Below are 19,296 nucleotides of genomic sequence, written 5' to 3'. Positions count from 1 at the left end.
AGCCTGAAGCCCATGATTACAACTAAACGGCCGTGAGGAGGGGAGGGGCAGTGAGTGGCCACCCCCTTCAACTGCCCTGGAGAACGCACCAACACAACCGGCAAATGTCGCATCACGGCCTGTTGCCACCAGAGCTCTACGTCCCTTCGCTTCTTCAACCGAACTGACTGGTGGCAGCGGCCTGCGGTTTGTCCAATGGCCGAAAGCTCACAGACAACCCCAAATCTGGGAACTGAGAAGCACCAGGACAGGCAGGTTATCTGCACTTACAGAGCCGCTCAGCAGAGGAACCAGAGAGAGAGGTTCCCTTCGGAACGAGCCCTGGCCAGGCCGGGCGCGACCAGGACCCGCTCTACCCGCCACTGCCCCTGTGCCAGCTGATCTCTAAAATCATGGCGTATGCTCACTTGGTGATAATAAAGCTACTGATTTTAAAAAGAACACTGAGGTACAGAGACTTGAAAACAAACTCTTAATGCTCAAACTACAAAGCATCGTGACACAACGAAAAACGTGCAGAAGACGGCTGAGGGGCAGTGCGTGCTCCTGGCGGAGACACGGTTCCAGCCGCGAGCAGCAGTTTTCGTGGTGCTTTCTGGGGGGCCGGGGAGGGCTTCTGTGGCACCAACAACGCTCTCGGGGCGGTTCCCGGTCCTCAGCGCGGCATGGGCCCACGGAGAATGTGAAAGCCGACAGCCACCCTCCAGACGCACGCCCCTCGCGGCTGTCCCGTCCTGGAGGCTCTCCGTCCCAGGAACCGTCTCCGCGCCTTCCACACAGTCACGGTCACCGTCTTCTCCCTACAGGTCGCATAGCCCATCGCACCGGCCGACTTCCTGCAGCTCACGATCCTCGCCTCCCCGGGAAAGCAGTTACAGCGTCTGGGACCAGCCGCAGAGCAGGGAGGAATGACGCGGGAGAAGGAAGCGAAGAGGCTACACTAGACTCCGCTCCGTCCGGCACACCACAGGACAGTAAAAACAAACACTAAGAGATTAGCTGCGAGTCAGTTTTATCATTTATCATTTTAATTTCCGCTATTTATGCAAGAGACCAACTGAACAGTAGCCGATCGCAGCACGTGCGACGGCAAACACGAGACTTCTCCGCACTGTAATTACAGAGGAAGGGAGATGAAAGTCAGAGCTAATTATAAAACACATGGCGGGACTTTGCACTGCCATCTATCTGCCACTTCAGATAATGGATTTCTCATTTGCTCTCCCCCATGAGAAATTAGTCAATTAAACATTTTTTTCCCAAAAAAGATGCACGGAAGGCTTTTTCGTCGCACTCACTGAACTGAGCAGTTTCCGAGGCTGAGTATGGCTCGGCGACATACAGAGAGCACGAGGTGGTGACGGCGCGGACCGGAAAGTCGGCGCTCAGGCCCCCGCCGGGGGGAGCACCTGCCTTCCGCGGGAGGCGGGGGGAGAGGCCGAGTCCACGGCGCCGTGGGCCGCGGAGGCAGACGTACTGTCTTTCCCTCACCAGCCCGAAGCTCAGGAACCGGGACCAGAACCAGGCAGCATCCTCTGGCATTTCACTTACGTATTTTGCACGCAAAAAGAAAAAGCTTTTTTGCAATATCTGTTACTTGATGTGAGGAAAAGCGTATCACCTCTCGGGGCTCTGAGTCTTCGGTGCTCATTAGATGACCCGTCCCTCCGGTAAACGTGCAGGAGACGCCCAAAATCCAGGCAATCATCGGACGACATGAAACGTGGTCTTCCCTCCTCTCATTACAGAACGCAGGCGTCACGCCTCGCGGAGCCGGGCTCCGTCCCCAAGGATAAGGGGCACCGTATGTACCAGTCGCTCTTACGCAATGTTCTGCGCGGGGACTTCGTTTATAAATATAAAATACTAAACTGCGTGACATGTTAATTTTAAATTCTACCACGTAGAATTTCAAATTTTATTGCTGATTATGTCAGCCACAGCCTCTGATGAAACGGGCACAGGATCACATTAAAACTGAACATACCCAAACGGGCTGGAGGGAACACGTACTCGGGACCACGTCTGCTCCGGAATCGAGTATTTCCTGCACTGCCACCAGTCGGAATTCATGATCCCCTCGAGGCCGCAGAATATTTGATTCCCCCACTCCCGCGCAGACCACGGGATGGAGGTCTCTTAATTGAAAACGCCTCTGCAATTTCTCTTCAAGATTCACTGTTCGGTTCAAACATCAAATATTAACTAAAACAACCAAGTGAGCCGTCTCTCTGCGAGCAGAGCACGGCCCTGGCTCTCCAGCTCCTCAGACAGAGGGACTGGTGGCCATGCTGGCGCTCGTCTTCTGCACTTAGCTCAGTGGGTGTTTTTAACGCACGCGTGCGCACGCACGCACACACATGCACACACGCGGCGGGGACAATGACAAAGACGTGGAATTGATGCCTATGCCCGGCCACGGGTCCGTTCCTCCCAAAATCCATGTGTCTGCTTTATTTAAGCATTTATCTCAGAGGCAGAGGCCACTGGAGCGCAAACCAACCCTGTTAATGTTATCACTTAATTAATGTCTAGATTAAAAATGACTGAGTAAAAGGAGATGTAAAAATGCGCCCCGAGGCTCGTGCCGAGTGCCTCCCAGCTCTCTGTCACTAAACCCACCAGGGCACCCCGAGTGCTCGGAGACGACGAAGGGAGCCGGCCCCCGCCCCAGCCTTGAGGAAACCCGTGGAGACTCAGCCCCAGTCCTGGGGCACGAGGGCCTCACCTCCAGCTCCTGCTCCCTCTGCAGGGCGAACTGCTTGAAGGACTTGACGATCAAGCCGGCGTTGGAGCAGTCATAGACGAATATAGACGGGCTGCCCATCCACGTCTGCAGGTCATACACAGACAGAGGGATGTACTGCGTGTAGTTCTGGAAAACAAAACACAGTGCACGTGTGGCTTACGCCTCCTGCACAGGACCGCCAACCCGCCCCCTGCGCAACAGGGGAGGGACGACACCCCGGGCCAGGTGGCACGGAGGGCTGCGTCACGGCTCATAAACGTGGTAAGTCATAGCCAACTACACCCTCCGCCACATGCCCGCGTGCCACTGTGCCCTGACCTATGAGTGCCACACGGCGGCCCCAGTCCTGGCCCCGCCCCAGAGCTCCTCCGCTGTCGCCGCTGGATTCAGCGGCTCGCTGTCTCCTGGGAACCCGGGCCACAGTCCTGCTCATGGCGGGACTTCCCTCCACGTGTCCTACCAGCAGGACTTCCCCACCTACCTTCCTCTCCCAGCCCCGGGAACCAAACCACGGCCCCCCTTACACCCTTAAAGGATGTGCACATGCCCCTTTCCTTTCCCTGCTTGCCATCTTCCTCCGTGACTCGTGTGTGCTTCTAGAACATGCCACGTCCCTCACGTACCAGGGAGACGTTCCAAGGAGCTGCCTAGGCTCAAGTCTGCATGTTTCCCCCAATGTACCTTCTATTTCAGAGAACCGTAAGCACTTAATCCTGCAGATGACTTGGAAATCACACTTAAGGGATACAAGCGGATTTGGCACTCTGATTTTTTCAAACCACTGAACAGAAACTTATTAACATGAATCCACTAAGTGAAATTTTTTCTGGACACACTGTACTGTTCAGTACTCGAAAACACTCGGGAGACGACTGGGAATCATAGAGCAGGATGTTCTCACCTCAGCAGAGAGACGAGGACACTCCTCGCTCAGAGGCAGGGGCCTTTCCGCACAGACCACCACCCGCATTTACCCTTCCTCGCAACCCCCGCGTGCCTGGCAGAGCTGCCAGAGCCAACGCCGTACACTTGCAGCGAAGGGGACTGTGTTCCCCCTCAGAGGAGCCTCTGGTGTCGCCACGAGGATGGTGAGAACAGCCAGGAAAACAGGCCAGGAGCCCAGAGGACCCTGCAGGGCCCAGCGACATCTGTGACGGGATGAAGGCAGCCGGCAGAGGCTTTCCCAAAACGCACAGCAAATAGGAGATCTAAGTCAACCCAGACGGGATGAGGCCACACGCGGACAGCACAGGTGCGTGTGCGTGTGGGGGCAGACATCTGGGCCCCAAGAAGGAAGAACCCTGCTCCGCTGACACTGGGCTGCTTTGCCAGGCTGCCCTGCCCTGCCTGTGGCTGGCAGGTCGTCGCTGTGTTACGATCAAGAACGTTTGGAAATGCCGTCCCTGGGCACACTCACCGGACGCGTCCACGCACGCCCCAAGTACCAGCGGTCTGACAGGCTGATCCCAAAGTCAGCGTGGAACAGAACTGCACGAGAACATCGCGTGCGCATGCACACGCACCCATTTTCAAATAAAGAATAATGAGCAGGGACCCGCACAAGATATTAAATATACTATAAATCCGTGGTAATTACAGGATGGTATCAGGGAGGGCGAGAAAAACAAATCAACAGAAAAGAACATCCAGAAATAGACCCACATGTATAATCACAACGAGGGCGGCACTTTAGCTCCGTGAAGGAAGAACAATTCAGTAAGTGACACCACAGAACCTCACCAGCCATTCGGTACTGCCGAGGCTCCACGCGCAAAAAATCCAGGATAGATTTTAAAACTAAATATAAAAACAGAATAAAAGATTTTTATTTTGGTTCAATAAAGTCCTCCTACAAAACTCAGAAGTCTTGAAGAGAAATAAAATAACACAGAAATTATATAGTTCTGAAAAAACACACACCAACGACAAGCGATTCAAGAGCAAGGAGGGCACGACACACAGACGGGATCTTCCCAGCGTTCACGGGCGCACGAGCTTCTGCCCAGACCCACGGTGGTGAGAACCACACACACCGTAGCCGCGCCAGCAGGACTGAGGAAGGGGTGCGAGAGCTGTGCGCTCTCGAGGAGTTGTGGGAACACACGGCACAGTGCGAACCAGCTGTCCGCGCACGCGCCTGTCCTCACCCAGCGCAGCGAAGGGACGTCCAGAAGACGGACAGAGCGGGAAGCGACAGGGCACCCGTTGCTTGCGGGCGGGCGGGTGAATATGGAAGCTTTTACATTTTCTTTTTTTTTTTAGAAAGACAGCATGTTGGGGGGAGGGGCAGGGGAGAGAGTCTCAAGCCGGCTCCCTGCTGAGCACTGAACACGGAGCCCCACGAGGGGCTCGATCTCACGATCCAGAGATCACGACTTGAGCCGAAATCAAGAGTCGGACAGACAGCCGACTGAGCCCCCAAACGACCCGGGAAGCTCTTCTGGACGACCGTTTGGGAGCGCGCCGGGAGTGCGCACCAGTTTTAAATGTATATCCCTTTGACTCCTAGGTGTCCGTCCTACGGAGATACTTGCCTCTGCACACGGAAATGCATGCACACGGTCGAACGATCCTCCTGCTGTAAAACCCTGTCAGCCATCTAAATGCCACCACGGAAGAGACGGCGAGTCGAATCTGTCTTTCCTCCCCTGCCTCACGAGTGCACGTTCCCGCTGGGCACACGTCCCAGCTTCCTCCCCAGCTCAGTCTGACCTTGCAAACTCCGGCCAACGGGACACGATCGGAAGCGATGTGTGCAAGTCATCAGGGCCACCCTCCTGCTCACCTCTTCCTCTCTCCCCACTGCGGGAATGCAGACATGGTGACACATCTCCAACCGCGCAGAGGACAAGAGCAGAGGGACAGAAGGGGACGGTCAGATGGAAGAGGCCTGGGCCTCACGTCCCAAGGAGGCCCCAGCAAGCCCCAGCGACCTGCGTGGACCACCACAGCCCATCCCGCATCCTCGCACATCCCACGTGAAGGACCATTAAGCAGAGGAATGTCCACACATCCACACCCTGGAACACCACGCAGCCCTAAAAAGACTGGGCTCATTGCTATGGATCGAAGCAGAAAGATATTCAAGCCTTATTATGATTTAAAAAGTGCAAGTCTTAGAACACTGCCCAGACGACGATATCATTGGGGGGGAACGGAGGTGAGGGGGAGGAAAGGGCTCTGTGTGGGAAGCATGCGTACCGGGCTCTGCTCTGCACGCGATGGGGACCTGGGAAGTGTCTGTCACAGAAACGGTGCTGAACGGAGAAGCGTCGAACTACTAACCAACGTCCAAAGCACAGCTGTTCCTCCCGTCCCACGTCACCTCGGCGGAACCAGCTGTCCAGGCTGGAGGGGCACAGGGCCCCCTCCATGCGGGAGGCCGCCGGACACCCTGGGCCCGCCAGGCGGTCGTCTGGTTCCTCCCCCGCCAGAGCTCCCCATTCAGAGAACGCATCTCTCCCTTCTCTTGAAAAACAGACTCAAGGCCAAGTTTTCATTTCAAACAAAGACACTGAAATGGGTTTTAGATAATTTATTCATCACAATCCACTTAATCTGCCAGGTTATATTAAACACGAAAAAGAAAGGTCCCCCCGCTTCGTCTGACCGTCCTCCGGGCTAAGCCAAGCACGGGGCGGCGCCGGGACAGGAGGTGGGGAGAGCGGCCCTGGGCTCCCCGGGGGAAGCCATGCACCTCGGGGGAAGCACCTCCCCATTTCTGAGAAGACTCCGAGCGCACCTTTGGCCAAAAACGTCCAAGGGTGAGTCAGAGGTCTCAGCCACGGTCACGTGCCTCCTCCCGAGGGCTTTCCCGGAGGGACCCCCGGGGTGGCGAGCCTCCTCCTGACCCCATGTGTGGCCCCGCGGTCCCGCCTGCGAAGGGGTCCACAGGAAGACGCAGAAGACGCATTTTCCTTCCAAAGGGCGTCCTCCGAATACAGGACCCCCCCGGGGGACGGGACGGCCCGGAACGTCAGGCGTGGAAGAGCCTGGCTCCTGGACCACGCACGGCCGCCGGCAACTCGGGAGCGGGAGCCCCAAGCGAACTCTCGGTCCCTCGAACCCCGCCCGGCTGGAGGCTCACTGGCTTCGCCAAACTTCCGTCCGCCCTTCCTTTGTCGCAGTCAGATACCCGGGTGCTGCGTCGGCGCTTCCGAGTCAATGTCACTAAGTAACAGCCTGTACTGGTTTGGGAAGCTGCGCTCTACGGGCGGTGGCGGGCTTGCCCCTCCGCTCCTTGCACAGCGCGTCCTCGAGGCCGCGGGAGGGTGGATGGCGGAGGCTCCTCCGTGTGCCACTGTCACACTCGCACACTTGTAATTCTAGAGCAACGTTGGCGCCAAATCCTACCGAATCATTTCTTGTAACTACTGTACCCGTACTGAGAGTGCCGCGGGCTCCAAGAGAAAAACAGCTGTTAATTTTATTGTAGACCTGACTTTTCCGAGGATTTCTAGCACTTGATGTTTGTCTGCGACCACTGAAGACAGTCAGCGCAGATCCCATCTCTTTAGGAGAAGTGCTGGAAAACTTGGGACTATTTCTTTGTAAGAGCTTCAACATTCAAAAAAAATATGATTCCCCTGATGCTAAGAGATAAAACCCTAACCCATTCCTCGGATGTCTTATCCTATTTGAGAACCGGATTTATAGAGCAGAAGTTCTCAACCCCACGTGCGTCAGCCCGGCAGGGCTGGGGGCGGGGCGGGGAGGGCAGTTACACACATACCGCGGGGCCCATCCGCGGCCGCTGGGGTGGGACCCGCTCCTGCAGTGCCTGGGGCGGCCGGCGAGGCTGGAGGACAGACTCCGGGGCCTCGCTCCTCGCTTCCCACCGCCTGTGCGCCTCCTGCTTTAGGAGGAACACCCCCCAGATGCCTTTTTTCCCTTTATGATTTAACAGTTTACAGACACTCATCAGGAAACAGTTTGCCGTATGATAATTTTCAAAGGAAAATACCCACTCGTCCACCAGTCGACTGTAAGACTTTCAACCACAAATTCAGTCTCTGATGGATACAGGGCTCCTCGGGTTTTCTGTTTCACTCTGGGTCACTCTGGGTAAGTTGTGTGTTTTAAGGCATTTCCCATCTAATTTAAGTTGTTAAATTTATTGGTATAAAATATTAATCTGTCCTCATCTTTTCTACGTCTACAGGGTACGTGGTGATGCCCGCTCTTTCATTTCCAAACGTGGATCCCGTCTTCTCCCTCCCTCTTGATCCATCCAGCTAGAGACTCGTCCTTCAGAAAAACGATGTGAGTGGTCGGCCCTCTCCACGGCCCGTCCTCTACTTTACTCCTCGGTGCCCTTTGATACGTCTCTCGTTCTACTTGCTTTGAGCTTAGTGGGCCTATTGTTTTCTAGTTTCTTAAGGCAGAAACCGAGATTCTATATTTCAAACCTTCCTGCCTTTCTGGATAAAGATTTAAGTTAACTGCATCCTGCAAATTTGGTGGCCCAGTCTCATTGTTCAGTCTCAATTATCTTTACTTTCCTTTGTGGTATCTTTCTTGACACACCCGTTACTCAATGTGCAAATAGTTGAGGATTTTTCAGAGACCTGCAATTCCAAGTTCTGTGCTCAGAGGGTATACGCTGCAGGAGGCCGATCCCCCAGGCCTCATGGAGACGTGGGGGACCCGCCAGCCACGCCTGAGAAGGTGCACAGTCCGCTGTGTTGACAGAGGCTGGTGTCCGCTGCGCAAAGTGGCCGATGGTGGCGTTCCAAGCTTTCATGGTGGTAACGGATTCCTTTTTAACTAGAAAACACATACTACATTTGGCATTTTCTCTGTGAGAAAGTTTTTAATTGCCCACTTTAGCTGTAATTTTAACTTCCGTTCTGACCCGCAATGACTGACAGACGGTTCTTCGAAGCTCTGATGAGGACTGTGGATGCGCGCTTTCTCTCTGGGGCCGACACTCTAGCTCTGTGCACTCGGAGCGCTCCCGTCAGGCACACGCACTCAGGGCGGTTTACCCGACCGCGGGTCGTCGTGAGACGTCCCGCTCCTCTGCTGGCAACACACAGTCTCCAAGTCCATTCTCTGATTGCCGACGGGGCCAGGCCAGCCCTCTGACAACTAGTACCTGTGTGACACACCTTCATCGCCGTATGTACAGCGCGTCCCTGTGGATGGTAGGAAGTGGGGTCTCTCAGCCTCGTCTGATACAAGCTTAGGACAAAACATTCTAGAGAATAACTGGTCTGGATCCACCAAAAAGTGGATGTGTGGTGTTGGGCGAGCGAAAGCACAAGTCGCAGACCGGGAGGGAGAATTTACAGAACACACACCTGATAAAGCACTTGCATCCGAAATACAAAAAGAATCTAAAAAGTGAGCAAGAAAACAACCTTATTTAAAAGTGGGCAAAACAGGGGCATCAGGGCGGCTCAGCTGGCCGAGCACCGGACTCTGGGTCTCGTCAGGTCTTGATCTTGGGTCGTGAACTCGGGCCCCACTGGGCTGCATGCCGCGCCTGGAGAGCACTTGAACCAAAGAGTGGGCAGCGATACGGACACCCCACCAAAGAAGGTACACAGACGGCCAGTGAGCAGATGAAGACACTCCACATCATACGTCGTTAAGGAACTGCAAATTCAAACCACAACGAGACACCACCGTGCGCCTAATGAGAAGAGCCTAAACTCCCAGACACTGGCAACTGCGCGTGCTCAGTGGGACGGGGGGCACCGGGCACTCTCATCCCTGCTGCTGGGAGGCCAACTGACGCAGCCCCTTCGGAGGACAGCCTGACGGTGGCTTAGAGAGCTGAACACCCTCTCGGATCAGCAACACGCTCTGAGGTATGGACCCAAATTAGTAAAAAACCTTGTCTAACCAAAAACCTGCATTCACAAGAGCCAACTAACCCGGAAGCAAACAAGATGTCCTTCAATCGGGGTCCATCCAGACAGTGATGTGTCACTCAGGGTAAAAAGAAATGAGCCATCAAGACACAAGAACACGTGAGAGAACCGGAAATGCACATTCCCAGCTGGAGAGAGCCAAGCTGAGAAGGCCACAGACGATGATCCCAGCTACCTGCGCTCTGGAAAGTGGACGACGGCGAGTGTCCACGAATGCTGCCGGGGGGCGGGGGCCGTCCAACTGTCCTGTGTGACACGGTAATGGTCGATGCACGACACCATGCGTCTGCGTGAACCAACGTTCAACTTCCTGAACAATGTGCTATTTTATACCTAGCGTAGAGTCTATTGAAACAAGAGAAAAGTGTGTGTGGATAAACTATGAGAAAAAATAAGGAAACAGAAAATTGATGAACATAAAAGAAATGTACAAAAATCAACTGCCTTTCCATACAGCCTGGTAAGAGCTTCCAAAATACAATTTTATGGGGCACCTGGGTGGCTCAGTTGGTTGGGCAACTGCCTTCAGCTCAGGTCATGATCCTGGAGTCCCAGGATCAAGTCCCACATCAGGCCCTCTGCTCATCAGGGAGCCAGCTTCTCCCTCTGCCCCTCACCCCTTTCATGCTCTCTCTCTCTCTCTCTCAAATAAATAAATAAAAAAAATCTTTAAAAAAAAATATAATTTTATAGTAAACATTTATAACATCAAAAATATAAAGCAGCCAGGAATATATCTAACAAATGATTAAAACTTCTGTGAAATTATTATCACAATTATTTTGTGAAATACTACTGATAGTTAAGAAGAACATAGTTTGGGGGCACCTGGGTGGCTCAGTGGGTGAAGCCTCTGCCTTCGGCTCAGGTCATGACACCAGGGTCCTGGGATCGAGCCCCACATTGGGCTCTCTGCTTGGCAGGAGACTACTTTTCCCTCTGCTTGTGCTTACTCTATGAAATGATTAAATAAAATGTTTAAAAAAAAAAATAGGGGTGCCTGGGTGGCTCAGTGGGTGAAGCCTCTGCCTTCAGCTCAAGTCATGATCTCAGGGTCCTGGGATCGAGCCCCACATCGGGCTCTCTGCTCAGCGGGGAGCCTGCTCCCCCCCCCCTTCTGCCTGCTTGTGATCTCTGTCAAATAAATAAATAAAATCTTAAAAAAAAAAAAAAAAGAAGGAGAGCAAACTTTGGCAGACTCATCATTTAAAGACCCTGAGTCTCCCCCACCACTCATTAACTGGTGGACAAGTTGACTCACAGGTTTAGAGGAAGACGTAAGGGCCAAGGCAGCCGAGAAGAACTGAAGAAGAACAAGGAGGGGTCTGCTCCCCTGAACACCACAAGCGCTGGGAACCCGCCTCATGGACAGTTTCCTGGCAGAGGCAGACCCATGGAGCAAAGCTCTCAGAACGTGCCCACACACTGTGGAAACGTGATTTTGTTCAAAGTTGGCATTAAATAATAATGGAACTGGGAGGTATCCATTGCGGGGGGAACAAAAACAGAGAATAAACTCCTGCCTAATAGTACGTACAAAACCTGTTTCAGGCAGATTAGGGACCTAAATGCAACGGACAAAAATACAAGCCTTTTGGAAGATCATCTAGGGGAACGCTTCTGCAACCCTGGCACGAGGGAGGACTTCTTATGGAAGACACGAAATGTCCACACCATAAAGGAAGACTGACCACGATGACCACATGAAAACAAAGAACCGCTACGAAGGGATGCCATTAAGAGGCAGAAGCAAACCAACAGACCAAGCCATAAATTCAGAGAGGACACTCACAATTCATAAAAATGATGAAGGGTCGCTGCCCAGGATATGAAGATTTCTTCCAAATCAATAAGAAGACGACACACTAACCCAAGTGAAAAACGGAGAGGAGCGTGCACTTCGAGAAGGGGAAGCTCCACGGCCAACCACCGGTCAGAAGGCACTCAGTGGCACGGCCCTTGGGGAGACCCGCATTACCCCCCCACTGAGCAGAAAAACCAAGTCCTGACCACAGTGCTGGGCAGGAAGGTGGGCAGTTTAGGAAAACCACGGGAACCACGGAGACATCTGCCTGTACAGAAGGCACTGAGCAGGTCTGAGACGTCCCCGCAGTGGGCCTGAGGGAAGGGCCCAGGTGCCGGAGCAGCAGGGAGAGATGCTCAGAGCGTAACCCGGGGCGGGAGCAGGCTCCAAAGGATCCCAATCCCGACAGCCAGCAAACACCCAGACCCAACGTGCCTGGACGGCCACAGAAAAGGGCAGCTGCTGCAAAGGAAGGCAAGGTGATGATGACCCGAGATCCGCTGTGCCAGTGACCCCAGCGGGGAGGAGGGAGCCTGCGCTACGGAGGGGCACAGGGGCTCCAAAGCCCTGTGGTGCCCAACACGGCACACCTCCAGGTACTGCCCTGCACACCGTGTGCGAGGAGAGCGCGTGGCCCCACCATGGGGCCGGGGCGGGGGGTGGGACTCGCCACTCCTGGCCAGGAAAATGGTGGGAGGGTGTCACCGACCCGTCGCATTCACCCCCCATGGTTGGTTAAGGAGCTGCAGGAGGCCACCCACCTGGCCGTGGGGAGCGTGGAGCCGAGGCCGTGTCTGCAGGTGGCCTGGTGTGAGCTCCTGGGAATCTGCACCATTTTCTTCCCTAAGGAAACCACTGATTCTCAAAGGAACACTCACCGAACTGAGAAACCCGGTCACCGTGCGACCCACACGGCAGAAGCACAAGCAGGTCCTGCCTGCGGTGGGAAGTGTGCACCGTGGGCACCACGTCAGGGGCACCACGCCACGGCCTCCAGACCACATTTCCTGGCCACGCGTCTCGTGCCTGTCCCAGCCCTGACAGCTGAGATGGAAATGACCCCACAGCTCCCCACCGCACGGCCCAGTGCGACCTCACTGCGTCTGGGTCCGCGGACGCGGGGTGACCAGCAGCGGAGCCACGGCCGACCACCAACACCTACACGAGGCTGGGCAGCGGAAGGAAGGGGCAGGGCTCCCACGAACCTCTGACCGTGCTCCTACCTTGTTGAAGACCCAGATCTCCCCGTTCACGGTGGGCCTGGGCACCCCGTGGCCGTTGTAGTGGAAGAGGACCCGCTCCTCCTTGGCGTTTCGGCGTAAGGACGTGCACAGCTTCTTCACTTCGTCCACGGTCGGGTCGAGGCTCTGCTTGTACCGGGCCTGTCGCGGAAGAAGATGAAAAAACTCACCGTGGAGTCAGGGATGCGCGGGGTACGTGCCCCATCCCCACCCTGAGTTTGCGCTGAGCAGCCGTGGGACCCTGGACAAGTGACCCCGAGTCTCTCCGCCTGTAAGCCTGGGTGATGCCTCCCTCAGGGGGGCCGTGGGGCTTCGTCCAGCCAGCAAGCACCCCCGGGGAGTTGCGTGATGAGCCCGTGAGATGAGTGAAGGCCGCATGGCCACACTGAGCAACTGGTCCAGCCACTGTGACAGCAACCGCATCTCTCGGAGACACCGAAGCCTCCTGAGAAAAATCCTCTGGAAGGGGAAAGGCATACTTTGGTAAAGTGCAGGAGGTTGCGGGCCGATGCGGCACAGCAGCGCCGAGAGAAAGCGCCGGCCAGAGGAAGGAAGCTGCCTGCCCCCTCCTCCGGGCCACGTTGGCCCTGCTGAGCCCCCGCCGGCTCCAGCCCGGACCCGCGGACAAACGGAAGGAATTCGCGAGATGAGCAGGACCTGAAATCAACTCTGCATCAACAGCGCTAATGCACACGAACGATAAGCGGTTAGAGGACGTGGTCTTCCCTCCCCGCGTCTCCCCCAAACAGGCCAGAACGCTGCCCATAAAATAAGAGGGCCGCCCCGGAGGCCCGAGAGAACGTTCACACGTATGTGAGGTGCCAAGTTCCTTCCACGGGCAGGGCAGCGTGCGTTCACCTGACGCTGACGGAGGCTGTGGGTCCCCACACGTGGGGGCTCCGAAGGGCCGACTGGCGGGGAGACGGTCCGGATCAAAGCAGGGGCTCAACCCCGTGTCGTGGAGGCCCCAGCCCTGGTGCATGGCCCCTCCCCGGACCCCCAGGCAGGACGGACCATCTTTTCTCTCTCTGACACATAGCCGTCGTTACGTGTCCGTGTGTGACCGTGTCAGGCCCACTGACACCGGGAGCTACGAGGCAGGCTCAGGTGCGCCTCTCAGCACTGGCTCTGTGCCCGCATTCTTCCCACAGCCTCACGACGCACTCAGTCACCAGCAAACAGCTGCCGAGTGACTGACGACAACACGGCGACATCGCCGGGTCTAGGTGGCGGGCACTTGCCTGTTCTGGAATCCCAAAGAGTAAACAGTAACGAAAGTAACGAAAACAACACAGGCTCGCGCTCCGGACTCCTCCCCGACAAACCGCGGGTCTGTGCTCTGAGCGAGATAGAGCCGGGCACGGAGTCCTAACGCCCCGAACAGCTCGGTTTGGGCTGACGCCGCGAGACGAGGTGAAGGTGGCTGACGAGTGAACTCCAGCTCCGGGGCAGACAGGGAACACCTTACCGAGACGACTTAGACACGGGCCCCCCAAAACCACACCGCACAAGCACGCCGTGAAGTCGGCGAGTGGGTTAGAGGAGAAGGCCCCGCGCTCAACCCCAGGCACCGGCAGCCCCTCACTTCATGCATCCTTCGCCAGTGGCTTTCCTGCTCCTCCAATACAGAACCCCAACATACGGCAGGCAGGAGCCGCTCCCCGGCAAGGCGCCCTGAAATTTCCACAGGCCACGCCATCCGCCGGCAGCAGGAGGCCGTGTGCTCTGTGGGCCTGATGTCCTGGTCCCAGGCCGCTGGGCATGTTTCGAGGGGACATGCCAAGCGCCCCCCCCGCTGCTCGCTCACGGCTCTTCTCAGCTTGGCCTCCTTCGTGCGGCAATTGAACTGAGGTTTGCAAAGTCCCAGCTCTGGGGAAGGACGGTCCGCCTCCCCCAGAGATCAGTCCTAAAGGGGGGTGCTGGTTCCCCCAAATCACATGCAAGGCCACGGGGTTGACATTCCTCAGAGACAGCCATAAAATTAGATTCATTACTGCTGACCTTGGCTCCACCGAGGTCTTCTCCCGTGGGGCTGCAGAAAAATGATTTAGCCTCACTTTCCCACCTACTGCACCAAAAGGACCATTACGGACTGGCATGAAAGGCACTACAGATAGGAATAATATGCCTCCTGGGGTTTTATGGGAATTAATTAATATTTTTAAGGGCTTTGGAATGAGAAGCACTAAATTAAATGTCACCACACCGTGTTCGGTTTGGTTTTGAAACTACAATGCCTGGATCCCAGCTCCATGGTCCGAGGGACATGAACGGCAGAGGAAGGACCAAGCCCCTTGCGGGACCCATGACCATGTGAGTGACATAAACAAAGATACCACAGTCTCGCAAACACGGCTTGTGGTGGTCGGCATTCCGGCTCCAAGTCCAGACCTCAAGACGTGGTTCAGGCGCGTGTGGATCCTGTGAAGGAGGCAACGGGGGGAGACAAAGGCTTCCCCTTGGCTGGATGAAGGAACGCGTGGCCCCGTGTCTCCTGTCCTCGTGATGGCCACCGGCCCCTCGCTGACATCCAGCAACCTTCTGCACTAAGGAGGCCTGAGCAGGGCAGCCACAGCCAGCTTCTGTGTCCCCCGGGCAGCTATATTCTTCTCAGGCTCCTCCTCGTGCGAGGACAGAGTCCAGGGCCCGGACAGTGCAGTGGCCGCTCGTAGTCGGGCGAGGCCGCCCCGGATGCCACCAGGGCACCCAGAGCACAGGGAGTCAGGGGCAGTGCTCCAGGGTCTTCTCTCCTGGCAGACCCCATAGCAAGGAGGCCTGTGTCTCCTTGGGGTGTCAAGTGAAGACCACTGCCACCTCACCCAGCTGGGCCAGTGACCTCATTTCTACCCTTCCATCCTCCCTCAGCGACGATGACATCTCAGCTCAGATTTGAGAAAGAAAATGCCCCCCGAGATTTTCTCAGGACCCTCTAGGAGGAACAAATGCAATGTTCGAATTTGGGCCAGTTTTGCCCCTGGTCTGGGGACTTGAAAAGGTTTCACTCTCTGCCCTTTCCTAAGTAGGAAGGAAGGACTTCCAGGGAAATGCAGGGCAGAGAGAAAGGTCAGGTCTGCTCGAGGGATGCCTGTCCTAGATGGCAGCCCTGTAGGGAAAGCTCCGGGCCCTGGCAGTTCAGGGACTTTATGTCCCCACCCCTCAAAAAGCCCTTTCCATTCCCAGTAACACCACCTAGGGCAAGCCAGTGCAGGTGCCACCACCGTCGCCACTACCATCACCACCATCCTCATCACCATCCCCACTGCCACCCTCACCACCAACAGCACCACCACTACCACCAACACCCTCACCGTGACTACCACCATCAGCATCCTAAACACCACCATTACCACCACCATCATCCTCACCATGACCATCACCATCACCATCCTCAATACCATCCTCACCATCCTCACCATCCTCACCATGACTACCACCACTGCCATCCTCAACACCACCATCACCATCATCCTCACCATGACCATCACCATCAACACCATCATCACCATCCTCACCATGACTACCACCATCATCCTCACCGTCCTCACCACTACCATCACCACCACCACCACTATCACCACCACCCCCATCATCCTCACCATCATCCTCACCATGACTACCACCACCACCATCCCTACCCCTGATGCCATCATCATCCTCACCACCAACGCCACCACCAGCCATCTCATCATCACCACCACCATCATCCATTTCTTAGATTACTCAAACTTCCCAAGTAACCCACCAGTACTATTTTGCTCTATCCAAACCCACTACTCAGCACTCAGTACGTCTCACTTGCTGAAAACCCTTTGATGGCTTCCCACCGACCCACTGCAAGCTCTTTAGAGTGGCCCATGAGTCCTGACCAAACCTTGTCTCTACAACTTCTGAGAGTCTATGCTCCAACCACAAGGAAGTATCTTTCAAGTCCACGCTCCTACCCACCTCCGAGCCCTCGGCCAGACCCTCTTCCTATTCGTCCTCTAACCCCAATTCCAAGTCCTGCCCAGACATTTCCACTTCCTTCTTCAAATATCAGGTTAACTGTCACTTCTCCAGAACTCACTTTCTGGTGGCCGCAGAAACTCAAGTTAGGTACCCCATGCCAAATGCTCCCACAGCACACCTAGCTCCCCAACGACAGCACTGACAGCCCCCGACTCCGTCTGCTCATTGCCCACCTGTCGGCCCTCCCTCCACCTTTCTCCTGCCCTGACCTAAGTTCTGGAAAGGCCGGGATCGTGATTTCCCTGGTCACCTCAGCCACCTTGGGTAAGTGCAGTGCCTGACACGTAGTTGGCACTCAGTAAGTAACTGTGTAGGAACCAAAGGTGACCCATTCAGACTTCCTACTTGAGAGTGCAAAGCCCAGTGGGCTTCTTCAAAAGGAGCTGGGAGCCGGAGGACTGGAGTTTCTGCACCACGTGTTCTGCTCTGCTGGGACGGAGCACGCAAGCTCTTCGGCTACCGATGACCTTCTGCCACTCCAGACCGGGGCAAACGCGGGCGCCCGCGGACGCAGCCAGCTCGGGGAGTGCAGTGAGACGCAGCTGACACTCCCTGTGAGCGGGACCGCCCGGGCAGACAGGTGACCCTCCCGAGGGACCAGCTGTCTGTCTGGTGTAGGAAACAAGGAGTGCTGTCTGCAGGCAGAGACCAAAGGAAAGGAGATTCACTTTGTCACTGGCAAATGTATATGTCTTCCAAGGTTTGTAATGGCAGGAAAAGTCCTTAAAAGACATTTCCCCACTGCGACAGCTCCTTGGAGACAAGGGGTGGAGAAGCAGCAGTGCCCCCGCCGGGCTCCCGGTGCCGGACGGCAAGGGGTCTTCCAGCGACAAAGGCTAAGGGGAAGGGAGCAAACGAACGTCCAACACTGACGGGACAGAAAGAGGGGGCGGGTGGCCGACCGGCCGAGTCGCATTCCTCTCCCTCGGCTGGAGGGCCGGTGCGAGAACGGCACGGCACCACGCACGGGCAGGCCTACGTGCGCGCTGAGGGCGCTCCACGCGCGTGAGATCGTGGACCTCTCCTTTCCAAGCCGCTCCAGCAAGTCCCTCTTGTTCCCAGACTGTCCTGTAGGGTCACCAAGCCTTCACGGACAAGCACTCTGAGGTTCCTGCCACGAACCAGGTCTCCAGGGACCCGGGCGGCCCCTCGCTCTCTGGAGAGCCAATCCCCCCGTCCTGCCTTCACCTGGCTCTCCTCCCCTGCCTCCTCCCTCAGACTGTTGAGCCTGTTGTCTCTCCCCTCTCTCCCTGGTCCAGCCTCTTCCCTCAAACCTCAGGCATGGCTGTGACTCGGCCTCCCGTCTCTCACGCGGCACACTGGCCCCGGGCAGCATCCTCGAGCACAAACCCACGATGCGATTCCTTGTCCTGCTCCGCGCTGGCCGACCCCTCTGGGCTCCCTACCTCATCCCCAGCATCCACACTTTTTTGAGTCACCCAGGCCGCACACCTCAAGCCCACTGTCCTTCTGCTCCCCCTCTCACGGGCCCTTTGTCCAGGGGTCTCCGGGCCTGTGGCATGTCACTCACACAGGGCTGGCCCGTCTCTTCCTTTATCCAGGGTCAAACGCCCCTAAGGGTCCTCAGGCCCCCAGACTAGCCACTCTCCGAGTCTGTCCAGGCTGGCAGAGCTTCTTTTCCAAGCACACAATCAGGCCATTTGCCTTCTAAAAGCAAATCCTTGGTGGGGATGTCCACTGCCCCCAGGAGCACAGCCATGCCTGGGCACGGCACACAGCCCCTCCCCCATGCGCCCCCACAGGCTATCTGCAGGTCTGGTGAGGCCGTGCCCTTCACGACTTGAGACCTCTGCCCACACACTGCCCTCCCTGGGCAGCCCCATCTCCCTGCCCAAGCCTGCACAAACGCCCGCCTCCTGCCGCAGCTCCCCGCAGCCCTGCTGCCCTCCAGGGGCTGCTTCTCGACTTCTCTGCGGGAATGACACGGGATCGGGATCCTTCCATACGGACCAGCCTCGCCTTCCAGACAACACGCCAGGGAAGACAGACCCTCTGAAGTCCCCCGAGTCCCGACCTCTGGACGCACAGAAGTCACACGGGAAAACTGTGGGGCCTGAATTCCCGAGCGTGTGTCTGAACGACACTGACTTTATTAAGCCATCGTTTCCCTGAGACTGACCGCCGCAGAGCTCCGCTATCCCCACATAACCCAGCAGGGCCCAGCCCGGGGCCAGTCTGCCAGCAGGAAGGCTGCTGCACAGCCCAGATTCGATGTCCCCATCCGTCCACATATCTCCTTCTCTCTGTCGCTGTTCCAGTGTTTCACTGTGAGATGCTATCTGCATAATTTTTGCTGACATTATTATAACGTTGGTCTCCCCCCAAATCCTCTCATTTAAAGAGAAATCAACAACAACAAAAGCTGCCACTTATCTTCGGAGTCCCGCCGGAACACCGGGTCCCTGCAGCCTAAACAGGCGGCAAGCAGCCGTGTCTCAGCCAATAACCGTCCCCGAGGAGCTGCGCCACCCCAAGGCCTCACTCCCGGGGCTCAAGCCAATGGTGGATGCGGCACTGGCTCTGGGCACCCACACGGACACAGAGTGTGACCAGTATCCTCTGCAAACTCGTCACCGAAAGACTGATCTGAGACTA

At 56.2% G+C, this 19,296-nt stretch overlaps 1 protein-coding gene across 1 annotated transcript in view; it reads right to left on the bottom strand.

Moving 5' to 3' along the window:
• Window positions 1–19,296, bottom strand: part of RPTOR (regulatory associated protein of MTOR complex 1) — a 316,629-nt gene that overhangs the window by 177,822 nt on the left and 119,511 nt on the right. Inside the window, exons 4-5 of the mRNA XM_080826085.1 lie at window positions 12,655–12,813; window positions 2,729–2,875 (exon numbers count right to left, since the gene is read on the bottom strand). Coding sequence (XP_080682211.1) covers window positions 2,729–2,875; window positions 12,655–12,813 — 306 coding nt within the window. The remainder of the gene's footprint in view (window positions 1–2,728; window positions 2,876–12,654; window positions 12,814–19,296) is intronic.

The sequence above is a fragment of the Martes martes genome, assembly GCF_963455335.1.
Source record: "Martes martes genome assembly, chromosome: 16".
Classification (NCBI taxonomy): Eukaryota; Metazoa; Chordata; class Mammalia; order Carnivora; family Mustelidae; genus Martes; species Martes martes.
Note: the sequence above shows the minus strand (reverse complement) of the source record. Positions and strands in the feature narration are given on the sequence as shown.